The sequence below is a fragment of the Eretmochelys imbricata genome, chromosome 2 (assembly GCF_965152235.1).
Source record: "Eretmochelys imbricata isolate rEreImb1 chromosome 2, rEreImb1.hap1, whole genome shotgun sequence".
Taxonomy (NCBI): Eukaryota; Metazoa; Chordata; order Testudines; family Cheloniidae; genus Eretmochelys; species Eretmochelys imbricata.
In genome coordinates, this window is record NC_135573.1 from 265006150 (window position 1) to 265026384 (window position 20235).

The following is a 20235-nucleotide window of genomic DNA, read 5'->3' on the forward strand; positions in this document are numbered from 1 at the left end:
TGATGTCAAAGCAGATATAATGCACCCTCACACTGGCCTTTAAGCCAAGGTGAATGCAAGTTCAAATCTAACACCGCAGCCTCAAGGCTCACCCACTGCAAGAAAGCAAGGAACGGCTGCACTGGTTCAACACCTCAGAGGATTGCAGTTAAACCAGTGCAGTTGTTTCCTGCAGTGGGTGAGCCCTGAAGCTGTGGTGAGAGATTTGAACTTGCAATCACCTTGGCCTAGAACCAAGGGAGCTCGCAAAGAAGTCACACGAGCATGCATTATATATTAAAAAAATCATTCTATCCTATGCTGGCCTTAAGTGTGCTGCATTTGCTTGTGTTTTTACACGTGTGTAAAATAGGGTTTGCGGTTCGTAATATTCTGATGAAACCTTTGGGCTCACACTAAACTTTCTTTGATCCCAGAAGAGATCTGTCCCCTTCTTAAGGCTGCCTTTTGAGACCTCGATAAGAAAGATCGCCTCCTTATGGAAAGTAGATTGTACAAAGCAAACAAGGAAGGGTCACACTCACCGAGTCTTTCTTACGAGAGCGTTCCTTTTTCATTTTTCCTCCTGCTGCTCTGATGCTGACCCTGTTCTCTCCTCCCAGGTAACCCCGGCAGTTAGTTGAGCCACAGAAGCATTTCTGAGCCTCTTTGCTGTTCAAGGGGTATGAGTGACAGGTGAAGTTAGTTTGCAGAGGTTAGTAACAAATTGATGGCATTCACAGCAGGGTTGTTTTCTTAACTACTAAATGCATTTTAATTTTACTGTCCGTGAAGAACAACTACTGTGCTGTACAATCACTCCTTATCCTTTCTTCTTTCCATTAAGGTGTTATTTTGAATGGCTACTGAAGAGCTATTGGAAAATTCTGAACAAATATTCTTAAGACAATTCTGTTTGTTATGTGATTCTTTTAATTTTTTCCCTTTCACTTTGTTCTGCTACATCGAACATATAAATGAAATGGTTTCTAAACAGAATGTTTCACACAGTTTCCCTCCTGCACAAGAAGGCAGTCTATAGGGTTATAAACCACTGTACATGGCAGGTCCTTTCAGTTCTGGCTGATGCAATCTCTCCCAAACGCAAACAAACTTCTTCAATTTCTTTATGGTTAGTGTATTCCCATATCTCCTTAATAGGAAGTTGGGCAAACACTTATGGAAACTCAACTCCAGGCTGTGTGTTAAGTTCTAACAGACAGAAAGCAAGATTTCATTCATTTTCCTGGCTGTTTTTAGCTAACTATAGTGCTTCTGTTTTTCTACCTGCTTCTCGGGGCCTGTCTTTGTTTTACTCCTTTGTACACTGCTTAGCACAACTGGAGCCTGATCCCTGACTACAGCAGTGCCTGCAAGCCCCAATATAAACAACCACTTTATCATTATGCCTGAGACACTACATGGTTAAGGCGGTCATGGCAGAACAATTCTAAAACCCACCTTGCAAAATAACTTTCTCAATAAATTACCTTGAAGATGAAAGTCTCATGCTTGGTCTCACCCAACAGGGGCAGGAGAAAAAAAGCTTTCTTCAGCAATTCACATGCTTACCAATTCTCTTGGTATTTAGGGAACTCAAAAATGACCAATTTAAAACTTCAAATTGCATAGAACAGTGACAATCTGGGGACTTGACTGGGTCCCCAGCCTGATTTTGTGAAAACCATGTTGTATTTCAGCTTCTATTTTGAGTGTAAACTTGTTTATGTCCTTCACCATAGACCGTAACAGTCATGTTGGACTGCATCATCACTCATGTTATGGAGTCTGGTGCCCGAATATGAGGCACATCAAGGGGCTACCAATTTTGAATACCACTCCCCTATGAGAACAATGGGTTTGCTAAAAAGGAGGGCCTAAGGGAAGCTGGTGTGGGGGGGGGGGGAGGGGGGGAGGAGGGGTTAAGAGAGGCAGGTGGGCTGGGAATTTAGCCACATGATTAGGGCTTTGAAGACAGCCAGTGAATCGCCTGACAAAGGAGACAGAAACTTTAGTTAAGGGCAGGGTTGCTCCAAATCCTCTCTCCCACTGGGAAACATCATCAGGAAGCAGAAGGCCTGAATAAGGAAGAGCCCAACCTCACACACACTGGGCCTAAGGACACACAGAAGGGGTGAGCATAGTCTCGGAGCAGTGGGGAAGTGTGCTGCCATTTGTACATAGATCTGTAAACCTCCTGTGCTGTCTCGAAGTGAAGCATATATATGTTTAAAAGGTTCCTTTGCAAAGCCTCAATATTCCTTACTTTATCTGCCACATATCCCTGAAGAGTTAAACTACACACCAGAGTACCCATGAGGGTGGCTATGGAGATAGCATGTATAGACCTCTGAGGAGATCTGAAGGGTTCATCACTAGTCTTGGGGCCCAGGGCAGCAGGACTGTGGGATCCACTGTACCACAGAGGGGTGCCAGACAGGGAGTCTGCATCCTGGGAGTGAGACAGAGACCACAGCTACAGACAGTGTCTGGATGCTGCCCAGACCCAGTGGGCTTGCAGGCATGTGAGATCCAGGCTGGGTATAGGACAGCAAAATGGTGCCTGTCCATTGCAGGGACTCAACCCAGGTGGTAACAGTTTGTCCTGAATAAAAACTAAGACTTTTGAATAGTTTGAAATAATTTGTATATGAAATAAGGTTATGGATTTTAGAATGAGCAGTACATTTGTTTCCTTAACTTCAGGAACACTTCCCTATGTGTAATTCTCTACACGCTCATCAGTGCAATACACCTAGGTGCAAGTGAGTGCAGAGGGTTGAGGAGTTATTTGTTACATGTCAAAGCAAGTTCATGTGTCTTCATAATAGTTTGCATACTTCATACAAAGGGTTAACATTTTCCTGCCACTGTAACTCTCCTATATTTTCATCTGGGACAGCAGTTTATAAAATTATGTTAGTGGTACATTAAACAAATACTAATTCAGATGTACAGATGTATCGTGGGAGTTACAGTATGTTAGATCAAAAGTGGAAAGCAGTAGGAATGCTTGAAGACTGACTCTCCTAGTAGATGGACGGCCTCATATGGTCTGGTTTCAGAAGTTTGGCAAGGCTTGTGCTTGGTTACTACTTGGAATGGGTGACCACGTGAGAGTACTTGACGTTTTGGAACAGGTGATTTTTTTTTTTTTTTTTTTTAGACAAACTAAATTATTTCCAGCCCTCAAATTCTAAATATACAGTACCTTCTGACATGGAATGGTGTCTGTAGGAGTGGGCCATTTCACCCAAACCATACAAAAAAAGGAAGAGACTATTCATTAAACAAATAGCAAGATGTTTTAAAATGATATTAGTAAGAATGTTTCATTGAGTATAAATTTCTCTACAATTCAACTCTGTTTAAGTTACAGAGTGCCTCATTCATGTGTCAGATACCACACACAGCAAAATGCAGAGGCATCACAGTATGAAGCAGGGAGAAAAAAGCATTTTGCTGTAAACCTAGGGTGAGAACTGGAATAGTACATATAGCTTTCCAAGTTAGAGGACTTTCAGATAAAAGTAACAAGTAGGGCATTGAGGGACCATTCTACAAGGAAAGACAGAGTTAAATAGGTATGCTGTAGCTTGTCTATGCATGGGGAGGCGGAGGGAGAGATAGCGAGTGGGAGAGAGAGCGTAAGGGGAGGAGGAACATGGTATTTGTCTACAAATATTTGCAAAGCTGTCAAACACTAAGGGGTGCAGGAGTGGAAAACAGGAATTATGTAAAACAGGAGTGCAGCTCAGATAGCCAGCAAGGGGATGAAGTTAGGAAAAGGAGCATATAAAGTCAGTATCTGGAAAACTCCTATATTATGGACGGTAGGACAGTCTCCCAAGGGAAATGGGGGAAGCCTCCAGATTTGGGACATTTAAAGGCAGATTGAAAGAAATATCATAAAATCTACACCATTAGACAGGACATTGACTAGATCATCCTATTACCTTTTTCATCCCTAACCTCCAATTTGATTTCCACTGTTCACATACATTTGGATGTCTTTTCACTGGTCAGTTTTGCTGCACAATTTCTTAATTGTATGAGCACTCTGGGAGACCCACTCGTAACACTGAAGTAGACAAACAGGAAAAATACCTACCCATATCTCTGGAACTGGTAATCGAATGTTAGCTCTGAGCCTGATGGAACTAGTTTGGTGGTGAAAAAGCCAACCCTTAGCTGTCCATTCACAGTCCACTAGAGCAGGAAAAAAAATAGATGACAACATTGATTATTACAATAACCAGGCTTGACCCCAGTTTCTATATTCAACTAAGGAACTCTGGCAAGTGACATTGCTAATCCTCCAAGAGGCAGAAAACATCTCCAAAGGATCTTAAAATCCCAAATTGAAGTGTCTGTATTAGCCGGTTTCCAAGGTATATATTTATTTTTGAATAGCAGTGATTGAATGATAGAGAGGCAAAGGTCAATGGCAAATGAATTTTCTACTGAGTATGTTAAAAAAAACTCAGAAACAAAACTGAAAACAAAGCAACAGTAGGTTTTCTTTGAAGCTCACCTTTTGCGTCTCACAGTTTGGTTCACAGCTGTGGTTCATGAAACGGGAGCAGTTTCCTTTCTGGGTTGCATCTATTATCTGAAAGTGAAAAGTAATTATAGCAAAAAGCACTCTCTTCCTCTCCTCTGTGCTATGGTAGAAGCAAAAGGCATCATGTGTATGTAGCAAGGTGAAGGTGAAAACTTCAATAAGAATTTTAATAACTCTTTCCTGTTTCATGCATCAGCCTTAATAGCTTTGGAGAAAAAAGGTTTAGTAATAAAAATTGTGTATGAGAAAACAAGACACGATTATTTGATTTACATTGCTATCCATAGTATTAAGAAGACAGTATGCATCGTTTATTTCTCCTGGGTTCTGGGGTTATTATTATTTTTTAAATCTTTAAAACTATTTCCCACCCATGCAGCCCCAACAACATCCACACCAGGAGATCGGAAATGTTTTTGTTGCATAGATCATGTTTTAATACAAAGATTGTCTAATGGACCACGTTGCCCCATGGCCAACTACAGAAATTGCTTACATGGAAAGGAAAATATTTAATGTATTTTTACAGACATGGTCCCCTCAGAGCCTTAGGGCCCATGAATCTTGCTTAGGCTTGTAACTATTCCAGATCCATGCAGTTAGGGCTTTAACTCCAAATGCAGGGATTTACAAAAGACAACTAATTAAGAACTACTAGTTTATCAATAGCTTAAATTAGCTATAAGTAGCCAGTAACACTGATATAGCTCCTGTCAGGTAAAAGGGCTTAAATGAAAAACAGGGATTTGGGACTTTGAGAAAAAAACTGCTATTTGTACATGGCACATTCAAGTTGAGTCAACATTGTATTTACCTAGAGCTGTACACACACACACACACACACACCCTCCTACAAGTGTGTATACATTGCACTCACCTCATCATTTTTCAGTGCCATGAAGTAGTAGTGAATGTTCTTACTTCGGGCATACTCTTTCACTCGGGCTTTGAACTCTTTGTGATCCAGCACTTCTCCACAGTATTCCAGCACAAACGTGTTACTACAAGACCCCAGGAGGAAAAGCATCATTATCTGCTTAGGAGCAAACCAAGTTAAATACCAAGGATGAAAGCTATTGTTGTTGAGACAAACTCACAGAACAGGCTGTTAGAGCTGTCAATATGGCTTAGATTTTTGTACTGAAACAAAGAGTTTTAAGTGCATTATACCTTGGACAATTGTGATTTTTTTAAACTAACATTATCACAGTTATTTACAAAGCAACATGAAAGGCACTTCAGAGAAAGTTCCTTGCTAAGCAGAGTCTATCATATAAACGCATTACAGTTTACTGAGGAAGTTCTTTGATATGAAGAATATAAGGAGTTTCAGCAGAATGTGCACTGTCAGATTTGAATAAAACAACATGAAAAGCTATCTGTGATGGTCTCATTTTGTACCTCGTTGATCTTGTGGGCAGGGATGAACAGGGAACTACCTATCCTTTGTATTTTTAGGAAAAGATGAACCCCAGATTAGAGAAGGAAGAGACTTATTATGTCATCTGCTCCATCTCCCTCAGAGTCATCACAGGATCGCACCATAGAGTATATTAAATGGCAAAAAAACTTTATTAGCACAGTGTTATAATTGCTTGGTGATAGCTTGAGTCTTTCCAGAACATCGAGTTCTGCTATGCTAAAACTTCTGATATCCAGATATACAGAGTTAAGGTAAATGCCCATGCAACCATAACTCTGCCCCACTGGAGCTGGTAATAGCTACTGGGAATTATCTGCATTCCCTCAAGTTGTATTCATTGTGTTAGATACAGCTGTATTGAATGATGGGAGGAAAAATTTGGAGCAGCTTGAAAGAGCTGTGATTGTGATCTAAGGAGATCTGTAATGAGCCCGCCCCCCCCCATGTGTGGTATCAAAGGAAAGAGATACATAAATACCTTACGGTTCCAGCCTGCACCATTTCAATACAGAATTGTATAGACTGTGTCAGTTGCAGGGCACTGGGGACCTCTTGCCAGTAGCAAGGTAGAGTATGAGAGCAGTCTGTGGATTTAATAATGGGTAGGTAGAAGAAAGTATAGGCTTAGGTGGCATTCTGTGTGCAGGGGTTGTAAAAGGGTATGGCATGGTTGTAAAGTATCACAAAGGGTGGTATTCTGACTGGGGGAGGAGGCTGCATTTGAGCATACAGTCCGCGCAGGTAGTACCTGTCTAGTACAGTGAAAAGGTTGAGTGGCAGTATGTGTGTTAGGACTGTTGTTGCTCAAAGAGGACAGAGTTAAGATTGCATCAGCATTGTATTTCCTGGTTTTCTGAACTCAACGTTCTGGAAGGGCATAAGCTATCGCCAGGCAACCTTAACTTGGCGTTAAAAGTTTTTTCTCCCATTTAATTTCCTGGCTTTGTTGAACAAAAAGAGAAATGTTTTTGGTAGAAGTTGGTGGTCATGTAAGCAGTTGTAGTTCTCGCCAAGGTTTGCAGCTGATATGCTACTATGGCTAGGTAATAATCAAAAGACCTAGCTTTTATACAGGCCTTGTTTATCAGTAAATCTCAAAGAAATGTAGATCATTACCTCCATTTTACAGATGGGAAACTGAGTGCAGAGAGGCGAAGTGACATGCCCCAGGTCACCCAGCAGACCAGTGGCACACCTAGGAATAGTCTCACTCCAGAGGTCTTGCCACTAGACCACACAATTGCTACATGATTCCACAATGAACCTCCCCACTCCTCTACATTTTGTTGTAGTAGAATGGGGATAACGACAGTGCTTTGAAATGTTTGCAGCATCTGGCTGCTGCCAGGGCCTGTAAGAGAAATCTCATCCATGGTCTGTCCCAAAACCTTGACAGTTTTTATTACATGGTCATTACAGTAACTTTAAGCGTGAGAGAAGAATGGTGCCTCTCTCTCCTCCTGCCCCATCATTCCCCACAACATGTAGCCCTCCCAACATTTCCAGCTATCCCTTCCCATCCCATTAAGCCATTAGCTGGCACCGTAGAAGCCATTAATATGTAAGAAGTTGCTCTTTGCTGTCTCCTGTCCTATGCTGCTGCATATATGTATCAGAGGCAGCAGCTTACTGGAGGGCCACAAGCTACCTTGGTTATGTAACCCAAGCTGCACACTCAGCTGGGTCCCTCACTCTCACTGCCCACCTCCAGCCTGGGACTCCTGCTGCTGCTTCAGCCAGGCTTCCTCAGCCATGCCCCATGTCCACCCAGTCCACCCTTCTTCCAAACCAGGCCCCACCGCCACACATTCCAGTGATATGTATCTGAACTATTCACTTCCTGGATTTCAGATGTTTAAATTTGCATTACCTTCACCACTCCCACTACTCCAGATCCCAGCCCACATGGAGGGGCAGGGAGATGGGTTCAGACACCCCAAGTGGAACAGGGTCCCCCAGATCACGCAATGGGCAGGGACAGGGGCTCAGGCCCCTGCAGAGGCCTCCTAAATGCCTCCTAAAATGCCTCTCCCCATGTCTAGTGTGAGGGGTTTTGTCCCCTTCCACTCCCCCCAAAAATACTTTGATTACATTTTCACAAAATAAAAAACCCTGGCAGAGACAGATTTTAGCAATATGCCTCCCAAGGTTTTCCAGATTTCTGAACAAAGTGGGACTCAAACTAGCACTAGATGGGGCAGGTTCAAAGGACTGCTTATCCTCTTGAGCGATCCCACTACTGTGAAATTTTGAAGGTTAACAATCCTGTTAATGCCTCTGTCTGGACATGCTCTGTGTAGTCTATTAGGAGTGAGAATAAGCACAAGTCGTGAGGCTTGCAACAAGCTGAAAAGGAGAAGCAAACTTTTTCAAATAATGTTTTAATTTGATTTCCCTCAAAGGACTGGTGGGTGCTAGGCACTCTATTGGGGCAACCCTCGAGTGCTGGAGACCCTGATGCAACGATGTAAGCCCGGATTTGATCTCTATCTGTGAGCAAAAAAGGTTGCCAGATTCTCTCCACTTTAAGAAAGCTGGAATTTTTGGGGGATGATGGTGGGGAGGGGCTGTATATCAGAAATGCCCTGATCTCCAAAATAGTCTCCAAATTTGGACCAGTAACAGAACCTGGTGCCCCCATGAGGCACACCAAAATTCAAGTCAATCTGAGTAACTGTGTTGATTTGAGAGCACTTAGAAGAGTCAAGTTCCAAGCAGAAAAATGGCTTTAACCTTAACTCCAGCAGAGCTGTTGCCCTGCTACAGTTATCCAGGGCATTCTCCAATCTGGCTTGAAATGCTTCAGGCTTTCCACACTTCCCCTGGCTAGTAGGCTGCACTGTCGAGAATTTTTTCCTGATATTTCCCTTTTCTTAATGTCATCCCACTAATCCCCGTTACACACTCTCATCACATCCTAAAAAACTCCTTTCACTCCCTAGAGTTTCATACCCTGCAAACATCAGAGGATAGACTGGGAGGAGGGGGCTCAGCAGGGAGGTAGTGACGGTACCCTCTTGAGCACCCCTCGAACTGAACATTCCTCACTTGCTACACCAAAGCATGGACCCTATGCACCCCATTTTCCCTGAACTCCTGTAATCTGTAGTCTAGACCATCTATACCCCAACCCACATGTCTGTTACCCATCTCTTCTAAGATCCTGTGTTCATAAGTCAGGCTCCTCTATTCCATCTACCCTGACCATTTATCCAATAAACCAGGCCCCTGGTATTTCAGAAAGCCACAACTGAGATCACCGAGACCCCATCACATGATTCTCTCATGAAGTTGCTGGGTTTTTCCCTGGCTCTGCCTTGGGGTAGGCACAATGAGGCAGAACTCAGCCTCCTGGGAAGTTGGTAGCAACAGTTTTCAGATGGGTGTGCTATGGCTCCAGCTGGCTCTTTTCCCTTTTACAGTCCTGGCTGCACTTTCTGTTGGGCTTTTATGCTTCAGCACAACTCTGAACTCAGCATCATTGACTCTAGGATGGGGCAGTGGTGCTACCATCAGGGAATGGGAGCACAGAGCACAGTGAGGAGAAAAAGAGCAGCACTGAGTTAAAAGAGTACCTGCTCTAAAAGCACTGCAAACCAGGCTGGGCCAACCCAACTCCTGGGTTTATGTCCCTTTCATCCTTGCCAAACTATACAGATTTTCTTCTTTACATTTTTCCTCCTAAGTGAGTCCTGTCTCCTCAATATTTTCCTGCTCCTCCCTGAATTCATCCCCAGTTTGCATACATTCTCTGATATGAAGGAGCCCAGTACCAAATGCACTATTCCCAAAGAGGTATAGAGACTCACCTCTGGGACAGCTGTGGAGGTCTAAACTGTGATGCCTTTGCATACCCAGGCCAGAATCAATCAAAATTATTTTTGATAGTATATTACACTGCAACCTGGTAACTGATTTACTAGCCATGGTCACACCTCTCAAGCTCATCCTTATCAAAACTTTGTATAACTGAGAGGAGTAGATTATGACTACTCTCAACAGTCAATACATAAGATAACCATAACTTTGAAAGATTGGTTATTTACCTTTTACACGGACTTTCAGTACAGAGGTCGCCAGTTAAACATATTGCTTTAAATATGCAGCTCAGCATTCACTACATTTTAAGCACTATCGTGCTTCATTTGTGAAGGACTGCTTCACATTAAAACTCACCCGCTGTCTTCCTCATGCAAAAGCTCACGTAACTGACAGGACAGCAATATTTCTAGCTGCTACAAGACCAAATGTGTCCTCTTGTAAAAAGCTAGCAAAGAACTTCTGTTGGGTTCCTAGCGTGCTTCAACAGAAGCAAAGAATCAGAATTTCCAAGGGAACATTAAAAACTCCAGGACACCAGAAGATTGCTGCATAGCAAAATACAAGACAGTGTCATCTAAAACTTCCCATAGTCACATGCACTTGAGACAAAACAGACTTACTGGCTGGCTCCCTTTCACGGCTGTTTGAATCGCAAATTTCAGAGTCTGATGCAATTGCCAATGCACAATTTTGGTTCTTCAGAACAACCAAGTGTGCAACTACAAAAGGTTTTGCGGGAGAAAATCTAACTGCCACATTCTATAGAGAAACACTTGAATTTTCTCTTTGCATTCTGAAGGGATACGAAATATATTGGGGGGGGGGGGGAGGAAATGATGCTGTCTAAACCATATAAGCAGTCAGGAAAATTTATCCAGTATTTAAGGCATAGAATTTACCTTTAAGGCCATCACAACTTAGCCTCTCCCTATTTATCCACTTTTGTCTCTAATGAAGTCTCCCCTTGCCTCCTTCACAGTCCATTTTGTCTGCTTTCCCCATAAGCACCCTTGCAACTTCTTCCAAACTGCCTCTTCTGCATGGAATACCTGCCCTAAACTAGTCTATGCAGACACTATCCTGTCCTCACATCAATGCCCCCCAACAACTCCTTTCTACTGTGCTCATGGGAAACAACCAACTCTTAAGTGGGTAGAGAGCCAGTAGGGACTTTTCAGATATATTTTAAGAAAATTTAACTGACCTGAAACCACCTAGCTGTGCACATTTCACTTATATAAAAGCATATTCCTCCCATTACTTTTCTCCGTGTCTTTCTTCTGAGTATCACACTTTGTTACACCCAGCTGTTATGCCTGTGAATGCAAGCTCTTCGGGGCAGGGCCTGTAACTCTGTACAGCATCTAACACAATGTGGCTCCAATACTAATGGGGGGGGTGTCTCTTGGCAACATTCTAATAGATTTGTATTACAATCATGCCCATAGGCCCTGATAAGGACTGGAGCCCTTTTGTACAGTGCCTAGTGCAAACACATAAACCCATGGCCCTTGCCCCACAGAGCTTTCAAATTTAGAGAAGTAACAAGGTGGGGGGGGAGGGGGGAAGGGATATAGTCAAATATATGTAGGTTAACAACGAATGAGTACCAGCAATATCATATGTAGTACCATATGCCCCACCTGCCATCATTAAATGGCTGATTTCTCAAAAGCATTACAGCAGAGCTGGGTGTGGAGGGGAGATATGAAGGATGTAATATGACTGTGGCCTTACAGATCAGTTCAGCAAGAGAAGTCAAAAATGTCTCCCATGTAATTGGCCTCAGCCACAAGGATGGTGGTGTAGTCACAGTCAGAAAATTAAGGGGAATAGAGAGGATTTCAGTGGACAGATCTGGAGTTCAGTTTTGGCCACCTGAAGTTTAAATGTCAAACAGGCTGTGATGTGGGATTAGCTAGAGGGAGACAAGTCAAGTGTGGAAAGTCAGACCCATGAATCATCAGTGTAAAAATGGTAGTTAAAAGCATGTGAGTAGATGGGATTACCCAGAAATAGTCTGAAAAGGGAAAGAGGGGAGAGGACCAAGAACCAATTCCTGTGGGATCCCGACGCAGACAAGGCAGGGGAGGACGAAGAACCAACAAAGGTAGCCAAAGTAGTGATCAGAGGGGAGGAGAGATAGTAGGAAACAGAGTCACAAAGAGAGACCATAAGATTTCAAGGAGTATGTGACAAACAGTAGTAGAAACAGAGGGCAAGGAGGACAAGAATGGAGGACTGGCTATAGCATCTAGCTAGGAAAAGACTGTCAGTACTTTTGGGGAGAGTAGCTTTGGTAATATGGAGAGGACTGAAAGCAGACTGGAGGAGATCCAATACTGCAGGAGAGGAATGTGTGAACAGCTGTAAGAGGCATATTCAATGAGCTTAGAGGTGAAGGGCGAAGGAGAGGAGAGTAGGTGGGGCCAAGGTTGTTTAGGATGGGGGAAATTCAGCTGGTTGACTATAAGTAACGAAAATGAGAGAATGCTGGCAACTTATTTTCCATTTGTTGAGAAATAACTCAATTAAAGGTCATATGAAGAGGAAAGCCTTACGATGGGAGATCTTTCGCAGCTCTCAGTCCCCAGCCTTTCTTCTCAGTCAGGATCACTTCAACATCTGCATGCTGTTTCCTCTGGAACCGCCTGTTGGAACAGTAGTCCCCATTTGGGCACCTGGAAGAACTAAGTAGAGGAAACAGAACAATCAGCTCCCAGTGGGTTGGCAGTGACAACAGAAGCAGCTTGGGAAACAGCTGGGAAATAGACATGAACCAATAAATAATGAATTAAGTGCAAAACCCACAAACATATTTCACTATAAAGAAATGTAACCACCTGACAACCAATGTTCAATTTTGAATAGTTTACATTTAGACAAAGATTTTTTTAGAACCACAGTGTTACTGTGATTAAATCAACATACTGGCATCTGTCCTGTATATTTTATATTGCTTCTTCCTGAGAGACTGCCCCCTTCCCTGCTTCTAGAGCTTGGACTGATCAGAGATCCAGCCTCTTAGATACTACAGGGTCCATATTATTCATCCCTCTTCTCCCATCTTACTTGGTAACAATCATGTCTCCATCTATCAGGAAACAAATCTGACTGCCAGTTAGCTGTCAGTGCAGCTCCTTTTGCCCAGTTCTTTGCCTCCTGCCAACTGAAAACATGGAGCAGCAGTTGTCTCAGCCCTGCTACCACTTCCTTCCAAGCAGGAGGACTCAAGATAAAGGGATGGGAAAGAGCCGGGAAAGAGCCTAGTGAGAGAGGAGAGGTAGGCAATAGAAGAAAAAACTGAAAAACATGGCAGCTGCAAGGAAAGCTACTCCTCCCCCGTTCCAGCCTCCCTCAAGCCTAGGTTGCAGTGCATTGAGCCTCCTGAGCAGACACTTCAGTGCTTTTGTGATAGGCTCAGAGACTAATATGAGACTACTACACTCATTCACAAGCCCTAAGTTAGGATTTAAATTCTGATCTCCAAAAGAAAAAGGACAACGTATCAATATATGTCACTGCAAATGGCAACACAAAGATAATGAGCTCCATTTTGACATCTCACCTAACAGTACTTACCATTCTATCATGAGCAGGCGATTGAGACAATCTTCACCACAAGCTACCTCCCCTTGAGCTCTCTCTTCTTTGGAAAGAGGCGGACATTCACACTGCATTCGCTTGATATCACGATGGGATTTGTTCTTCTTCCTGTGGGGAGGTTAAGGCAGCATTATAACATATCAATATAGACAAAAATCACTCCATCTAAAATTAACTCAATCTTTATCATTTGCTACTGGACTAAAATTGATTTACTCTTTAGAAATCACTGTTCAGCTATTCAGCTTACATCAACATGATGTAAGAGCAGTCAGGAGCATTATTTTCTGGTAAATTCATGACCAGATACGATATTCAGAAAAGACTGCCAAGATGTTAACACAACGTATCTATTCTCCACCTCTTTTTAATGCACACAATCCTATTTTAATTTCATTGCAGCTACACACTGAGTAATGGTAAAACTCTAGCTTAGTTTTTTCAGTGCAGGGTAAGAATATAACTTTCAAAGGAATTAATCTTAAAATCTTGATAGAAATTAGCCTGAGCTAGGCTGGCACAAATGATAGGCAGAGACCATTCTAAGTTACCACGATTTATGTAGAAGAGATAGGTGGGGAAGTCTTCAGAAAGACTGTACCCATATTTCAGGGGCAAAACATGCTTTCTGCCCCGAGTTCGTGCTGTCCTTCGGCAGCCTAGAGAACCAGAGAGCAGGACTGGGAATCAAATTTGTGGTTTTTGCATCACAGTGCAAGATACACAGCTTCTAGGGCGCTAATCATAAACGGTTTCCTAAATGGGGCCTATTTTTTTATTTTTTTTTTGGTCCTGAAAAGGATAAGACGTGGACAGAATGTGGCTGAAGAGCATGATAAAGTGCTACTTATTACCTCATCAAATCGTATGAGAACAAGGAATCACTTGAAGAAAATAAAAGCCATTAAATTTTAAAGAAATTAAGTATTATTTCACAGATCATACAGTAAACCTGCTGAGTTACATACCACAGCTAGATTTCAAAGGGGCAAAATTATTAATGTTTACATATAGCATAAATTAACTATAATCAAATCTCGTTCAGAGTTTAAGTTCATTGCCACGAGGGCTAAGACAGGCACTTTTATACACATTCCTTTACAGCACTAGACAATTGTGTGGGTACATTTCTAAGAGGGAAGGGTTGTCTGGCTCTGAAGCATCATGTTATTAGCCATTCCTGGAGCTTGGAAACCAGAATTTACGGTTCAGTGATCAGATACAGTAAAATACATCAACTAGTCCTATGCAACAGGAAATAAAATAATTTGCAATTAGTTGTCACCTTTTAAAAATTCAGACTGAAATTCTGGGTGTGTTAAAATGATAGCTAACATGTTCTTTATTTAAAAGTGATTACATATATAACATTTAAAACCCACACTGATGGTGCAAAACCTCTCTTCCTGCAGTCAAGATAGCCATTCACCTGTCTTGAGAAAGAAATCTGTTGCCTGAGGCCATAAGCAAATGGATATGTCAAGCCCTGAAGAGAAGCTGCTGGATGCTCCAGGCTCTTGTACACTCACATGAAGTTCAGATGAATGGTGTATAACAAAAAATGAGGCAAAAAAATGAAAGCCGTTCTTACAAACTGCCATGGGTACATGGATATGTATGACAATAATAAGTGCTAACTAGTGTGGACTTGAGCAGCCTCAAATGCACCCATGATTTTCAATCTTCAGCTTATCAGGCTACTCAACAGCAAAGACAACCAATTTTATTTTTTTTAGCATTGCATGTGAAAATTAAACCAGCATAGCTAATTAATATTAGCAGGAGCTAAATTCCTCCAAGCGCTTATGACCGTCACCCCTCTATTTGGCTACACTTTGCTCTTAGATGTTTCTATGGACTGCCAGTGAATCCAGGATTCAGCTGATCCTTACCCTTCTCTCTCCACACCCCTCATGGCTAATCCTTCCTCTTCTCTATGAAAAGCTTTCTTAGGTGGTGGAAATGTGATATTCCCTCTTTCGCATCACTCTACTACTGCTCGGAGAAGATTGTGATATCTTTCTAAACGCCCTATCAAACGATAAACTGAAATGTAAATTATTAGAAGCAAACAAGGTGAAAATCCATTAGTTACCTTTCTGTTAAATACACATTTTCTTCAATGAGGTCAAAGTAACAGGGCATTTTTCCTTGCTTGGCACACTCCTTCCAGCGTTGCGGGTCTCTGAACTCTTCCATGATACACAGTGGGCGAACCACTGCTGAACCCTGAGGCAAGGACTCCGACTGCTCCCCCTCTCCATCTGTTTTTACTTTCTTTCTCTCTCTTGGGTCTCCATCGCTCTCAGAGTCACTCTCTAATTCTTGCCGTCTTTTCTTTGGTGGTCCTCGCTCTTTCACATCATTTTTTTCCAAAATTTTTGCCTGCTCTTTTTTCTCATTTACAACTGTTGGCTCCTTTGCTGAATTACTGCTGATCTCATGTGCCTGCACAGAACCCTTTTCTTTATCACTGAGAGAATGAAATTTACTCGACTGGCTAGGAAAGTGAGCTTTGCAATCATCGACCCAATTGTCATCCTGTTCATACTCTTCGTGGTCCTCTGTTAGGGAATCTGGTACCTGCCCTTGTATTCGTTCATAATTAATTCCAGAGGGCCTACTACCAGACCTTGGGTCCCAACAGCCATTGCCTTGCCAGTAATTCTGGGAGCCACTGTATGATCCTGAACCCTGCTGGCAAACGTAACCCGAGTACATTCCATAGCTGCTGTCGGGCTGCTGATATGTGCTACTGGGTTTCTCTGGTTGAGAGAAGTCCCACCCCAGGCTACCCAAGTCCTCTGTTGAATGAAAACCATCCAGTTTGGAGAACTCTCCTGTGCCAGATACATTACTGAACCCACTCTTTCCCTGCCTGCTGTCTGGCTTGGAAGAATGTGTCTGGTGCCTAGATTTATTTTCAGCACTTTCAAAGCTCTCAGAAAAACAAAATGACTGCTCATCTTGCTGTCTGCCGACCGGTCTAGCTATGGACATCAATTCTTTCAATATTCTTTCATCTGGATTTGGTTTGCCATTAGAATTTGATGTTAGGTCTGTCTGACTTGTACTATCAACTCCATCACTCTGAGGCTGAGAAATATCAGGCTGGAGATCTTCAGCTTCCTTTCTATTGAGCTCAGTAGATGTTGCTGGACTCTTGTCCATTCCCCTAGGAGGAGAACACTTGTTCTCAATATGTGGACCATTTTTATTTGCTGTATTTTCTGATCTTTCTTCATAGTAAGGTTTGCTGGACTCTGGCCTATTGTCTTCCCAATGATCAGAATAGCGTGTATTACCTTGGCTGCTCCGAGACGAACAAGGACTACTCTCTTCCATACTTAGAGTGGAATTCTTAGGAATCACCACAACCGACTGAAGACGGTTCCTTGGAATACTGTCATCAGAATCAGAATCCTCTGTATCACTTTCTTCACTGTCCTGCTCACTCTCACTTTCTTCCGTATCAGAATAACCATCATTATGAGCAGAAATGAATTCAGAAGCATTGCCACTACTGTCACATGTGGCCGCTTGCGCCGCAGTTCCTGTTTCTTCTGCAGTCGCAGTGGCATCACAAGATGGACACAAAGCTTCTGAAAAAGCAGAAGCCACCAGTGACTCATTTTCTTCATCCTTGCCGACCGAGACTTCCAGAGATTGGTCTTTAAAGTCATCAGACCTGGTTCTTTCAGCGAAGATGGTAGAACTTTCCTTAGCTGGTTCCTCTTTTTCTAAGTGTTCTACTGGTATTTCTAAATAATATGAATGCTCATTTTTAAATGATAGTTTTCCTTTTTCTAAATCAGGACCAATTTGCTGGGCATCTAATTCAATTATCATCTCAGTTTCAGAATGTTGCAAGCATTCTTCACTTTCATTCTGCATGTCTCTATCCAATTTGGAAGCAAGGTTTTCCTCTGGTTGTGGTGTAATAATTTCATTGTCTAATCTGATTTCCAGGGAGCATTCTTCTTGGGAAGAATCTCTGCTTAAACTATCTACCGTTAGGCTCAGCTCATGGGTGGGACTAATATCATATAGTTCATCTTCACATGCAGACTTTGTTGAATTTTGATCCTCCGTGTTTTCATAATCACATGTAACTGTTTGTGGCTCTACATGAATGTCCATTAAAGTTTCTTGAGTAACCTTTATATCTGTGGACTCAATTTCAACTTCTGAATGATACAAAGAAGGACTAGTATCATCTGAAATGTAGCAAAAGTCTGAATCTTTGGTTCTGTTACAAGGAGTTGCCAGATCATCCAATTTTTTAACTAACATTTCAGAATGATCTACATTTGTAACAAGAGAAGATATAACTTCATCTTGCTCTGAAGGAACTGGAGCCTCTCTTTCTTTAAATGAACTGTTGAACTCAGACTGTATATGAGACTCATCCAAATCTTGTTCTTTAGATTTATATACATTTTGAAATCCATTAGATGGCAACACATAAAATGTATTACTTTTTATCAGTGGTGATACCTCTGATCTACCGAGACTATCATCAGAAGACATTGCAATAGCCTCTGTTTTGGAGACACATAAAGTTGCCAAGTCATCAGACCTACCCTCTGGGGACCCATTTATATTCAGTTCTATGGGACAATACGTTCTTAATTGATCACGTTTTACCTTTATTAAATTTTCTGGTTCCTTAATACTGTCATGGCAATCATTTCCTATAAGTTCAGACTTCAAATTAGGAGAACCATCTTTTGACTCATCTAGCTTTTTAAAAGTAGGTGAATCATTTAATTGACTGAATGGAGAAACCATCTTTTCCCTTTCAAACTTTTTTATAATAGTCATTCTTAACTCATTGCTTTTTAGACAAGGTGTCTCTAAATCTAAAGAATTAGACTGGTGTTTGATTTCTTCAACTGATTCTGTACAACAGAAAGAACTTTTAGACTTATCAGACTTTGGTGCAGAAGTCTTTGTGGGGGTGTACTTATAATAGGAAGAGTTCACATTACTATCAGGTTTAGAATGGGATGTCCCCCTTCGATAACCCAGCTCATTAAGGGGAGAACACCTTTTTGATACTTCACTTTCTGAAGTCCTTTTTGATTCTCTATCTGATTTTGAAGACTTTCCTCTCCTCTCTGTTTCAGCATAAGATGACTCTGTTTTGCTGTCCCGGTCTGATTTAGAATAGGAAGAAGAAGTTCTAGAATCCCTGTATGAGGAGGAATGAGATGACGTACGCCTTGAGTCACTAGACTTGGAATGGGTCCTCCTATACTCATCTTCTGAATCAGAACTCTCTCTTGTCCTATTATCTGTGTAAGAACGTGAATACCTTGTCCTCTCTCTATAAGGGGAGCTTCTATGGTATCTTCGGTCAGATTCATAATAATGAGAGCGTTCTGATCTTGAATAGGATGAGCTGGTTCTAGAACATCTGTCAGACCTAGAACGAGAATGAGACCTGCTTCGTCTTCTGTCCCTGTCTGACCTAGATCGGGAGGACATATACCTAGAGTCTCTCTCTGGTTTTGGGTGGCTAGAATGTTTTTCATCTCTGTCCGATTTAGATCGAGAGGAAGATTTCACCGAATCTTCACTTTTGAGAGAAGTTGAGCTCTTTTTTGGATCTCTTTCCTTTTCTGTGCTTGTTGATATTTTTAATTCATGTGATCTCTGACTTGAAGAAGTCCTTATAGAATCTTCATCAGATTCAGAACCCAGTAACGTGGCATCAGATTGAGAAAATTTCCTCTTAGAACCCTGCTTTTTGGAGCACAGAGAAACACTTTTTGAGCTGTTCGAAATTTCTTCCTCCTTCCCAATATGGGAATCTTCCTGCTGTGACGTTATTTCCATTTGCTCAGACATATTTTGAATTACATGTTCTTCGGCACTATTAGATGCAGAATCCTGTTTAATGTCCAGTTCTAAAGTTTCTTTCGCGACTGCATTTGATAGCTCCTTTGAAGTTTGGACTTCTGATTCTACAGGTGGCAGCAGAAGCGATGCCGCTGTCCCTGACGCGGCTCTTGGCGACTGGGGCAAAGCTACTGCTGTTAGCACTGGTGCTGGTGGAGATGCTGTTTGTGAGAGTGGTGGAGATGGGGTCAACGGCCATTCTGCTGCTGCCGCCACTTCTGCTGGTGCGACAGCTGCTAGCGAGGGCAGTGGTGCTACAGCAGCCGGCAGGGGCTTTGCTGTTACACTGAGCAGATGCTTCTTAAAATGGATCTTGCCCAATTCCACCTTAGGTTTCGGTGGTGAAGATTCTTCGGCTGAACCAGAGGCATCCCCCAGGTCCATTTTAATTTTGGGGGCGAAGTCAGTTGGAAGGGGTGTAGCTGGGGAGTTCTGAGTTTCATTTTGTTTTTCATTTCCAAGAGCAGTCAGAAATCTGTTCTGCAAGGTTTTCTTTGTTAAACTAAAGCTGAAAGACACCTTCTGTCTTCCTTGTTCCTCGAGGTTAACCTTTGTCTTGGTGCCTTTGGGCAAAAAGCGGCTAGAAGCAACACCTTTGAACACTGGGCCTTTGACAAAACCAGCTTTCTGCACATGTTCAGTCTTGCCCTGCAATAAAAAGATAAGCAGTTAAAGGAATAACTGCACTCTGCATACACTATCAAACAATAACCCTTTAACTCATGAATTTTTAGTGATCATAAAAACAACAACAGATAAGCTTGGCTGAAGTCAGAGATAGTGTGGCCACACTAAATTCTAGAACTGGGTCTCTTCTGTACAGAATCAATTATGCAGTAATTTTGAAGTTTGAACAAAATGTCTTTTAGGACCTAGACAGGACCCATTCAAAATTTTAACCCATTTCTCTTAGTTTAATATATTAAATCCTTTACGT

At 42.1% G+C, this 20235-nt stretch overlaps 1 protein-coding gene across 4 annotated transcripts in view; it reads right to left on the reverse strand.

The window, feature by feature from the left end:
• The window catches only part of SETD2 (SET domain containing 2, histone lysine methyltransferase), a 115345-nt gene that overhangs the window by 91638 nt on the left and 3472 nt on the right, over window positions 1-20235 (reverse strand). For all 4 annotated transcript variants that reach the window (XM_077808482.1, XM_077808486.1, XM_077808484.1 and 1 more), the window contains exons 2-8: window positions 15490-19946; window positions 13371-13502; window positions 12350-12478; window positions 5421-5544; window positions 4514-4591; window positions 4091-4188; window positions 525-651 (exon numbers count right to left, since the gene is read on the reverse strand). In XM_077808482.1, coding sequence (XP_077664608.1) covers window positions 525-651; window positions 4091-4188; window positions 4514-4591; window positions 5421-5544; window positions 12350-12478; window positions 13371-13502; window positions 15490-19946 — 5145 coding nt within the window. The remainder of the gene's footprint in view (window positions 1-524; window positions 652-4090; window positions 4189-4513; window positions 4592-5420; window positions 5545-12349; window positions 12479-13370; window positions 13503-15489; window positions 19947-20235) is intronic.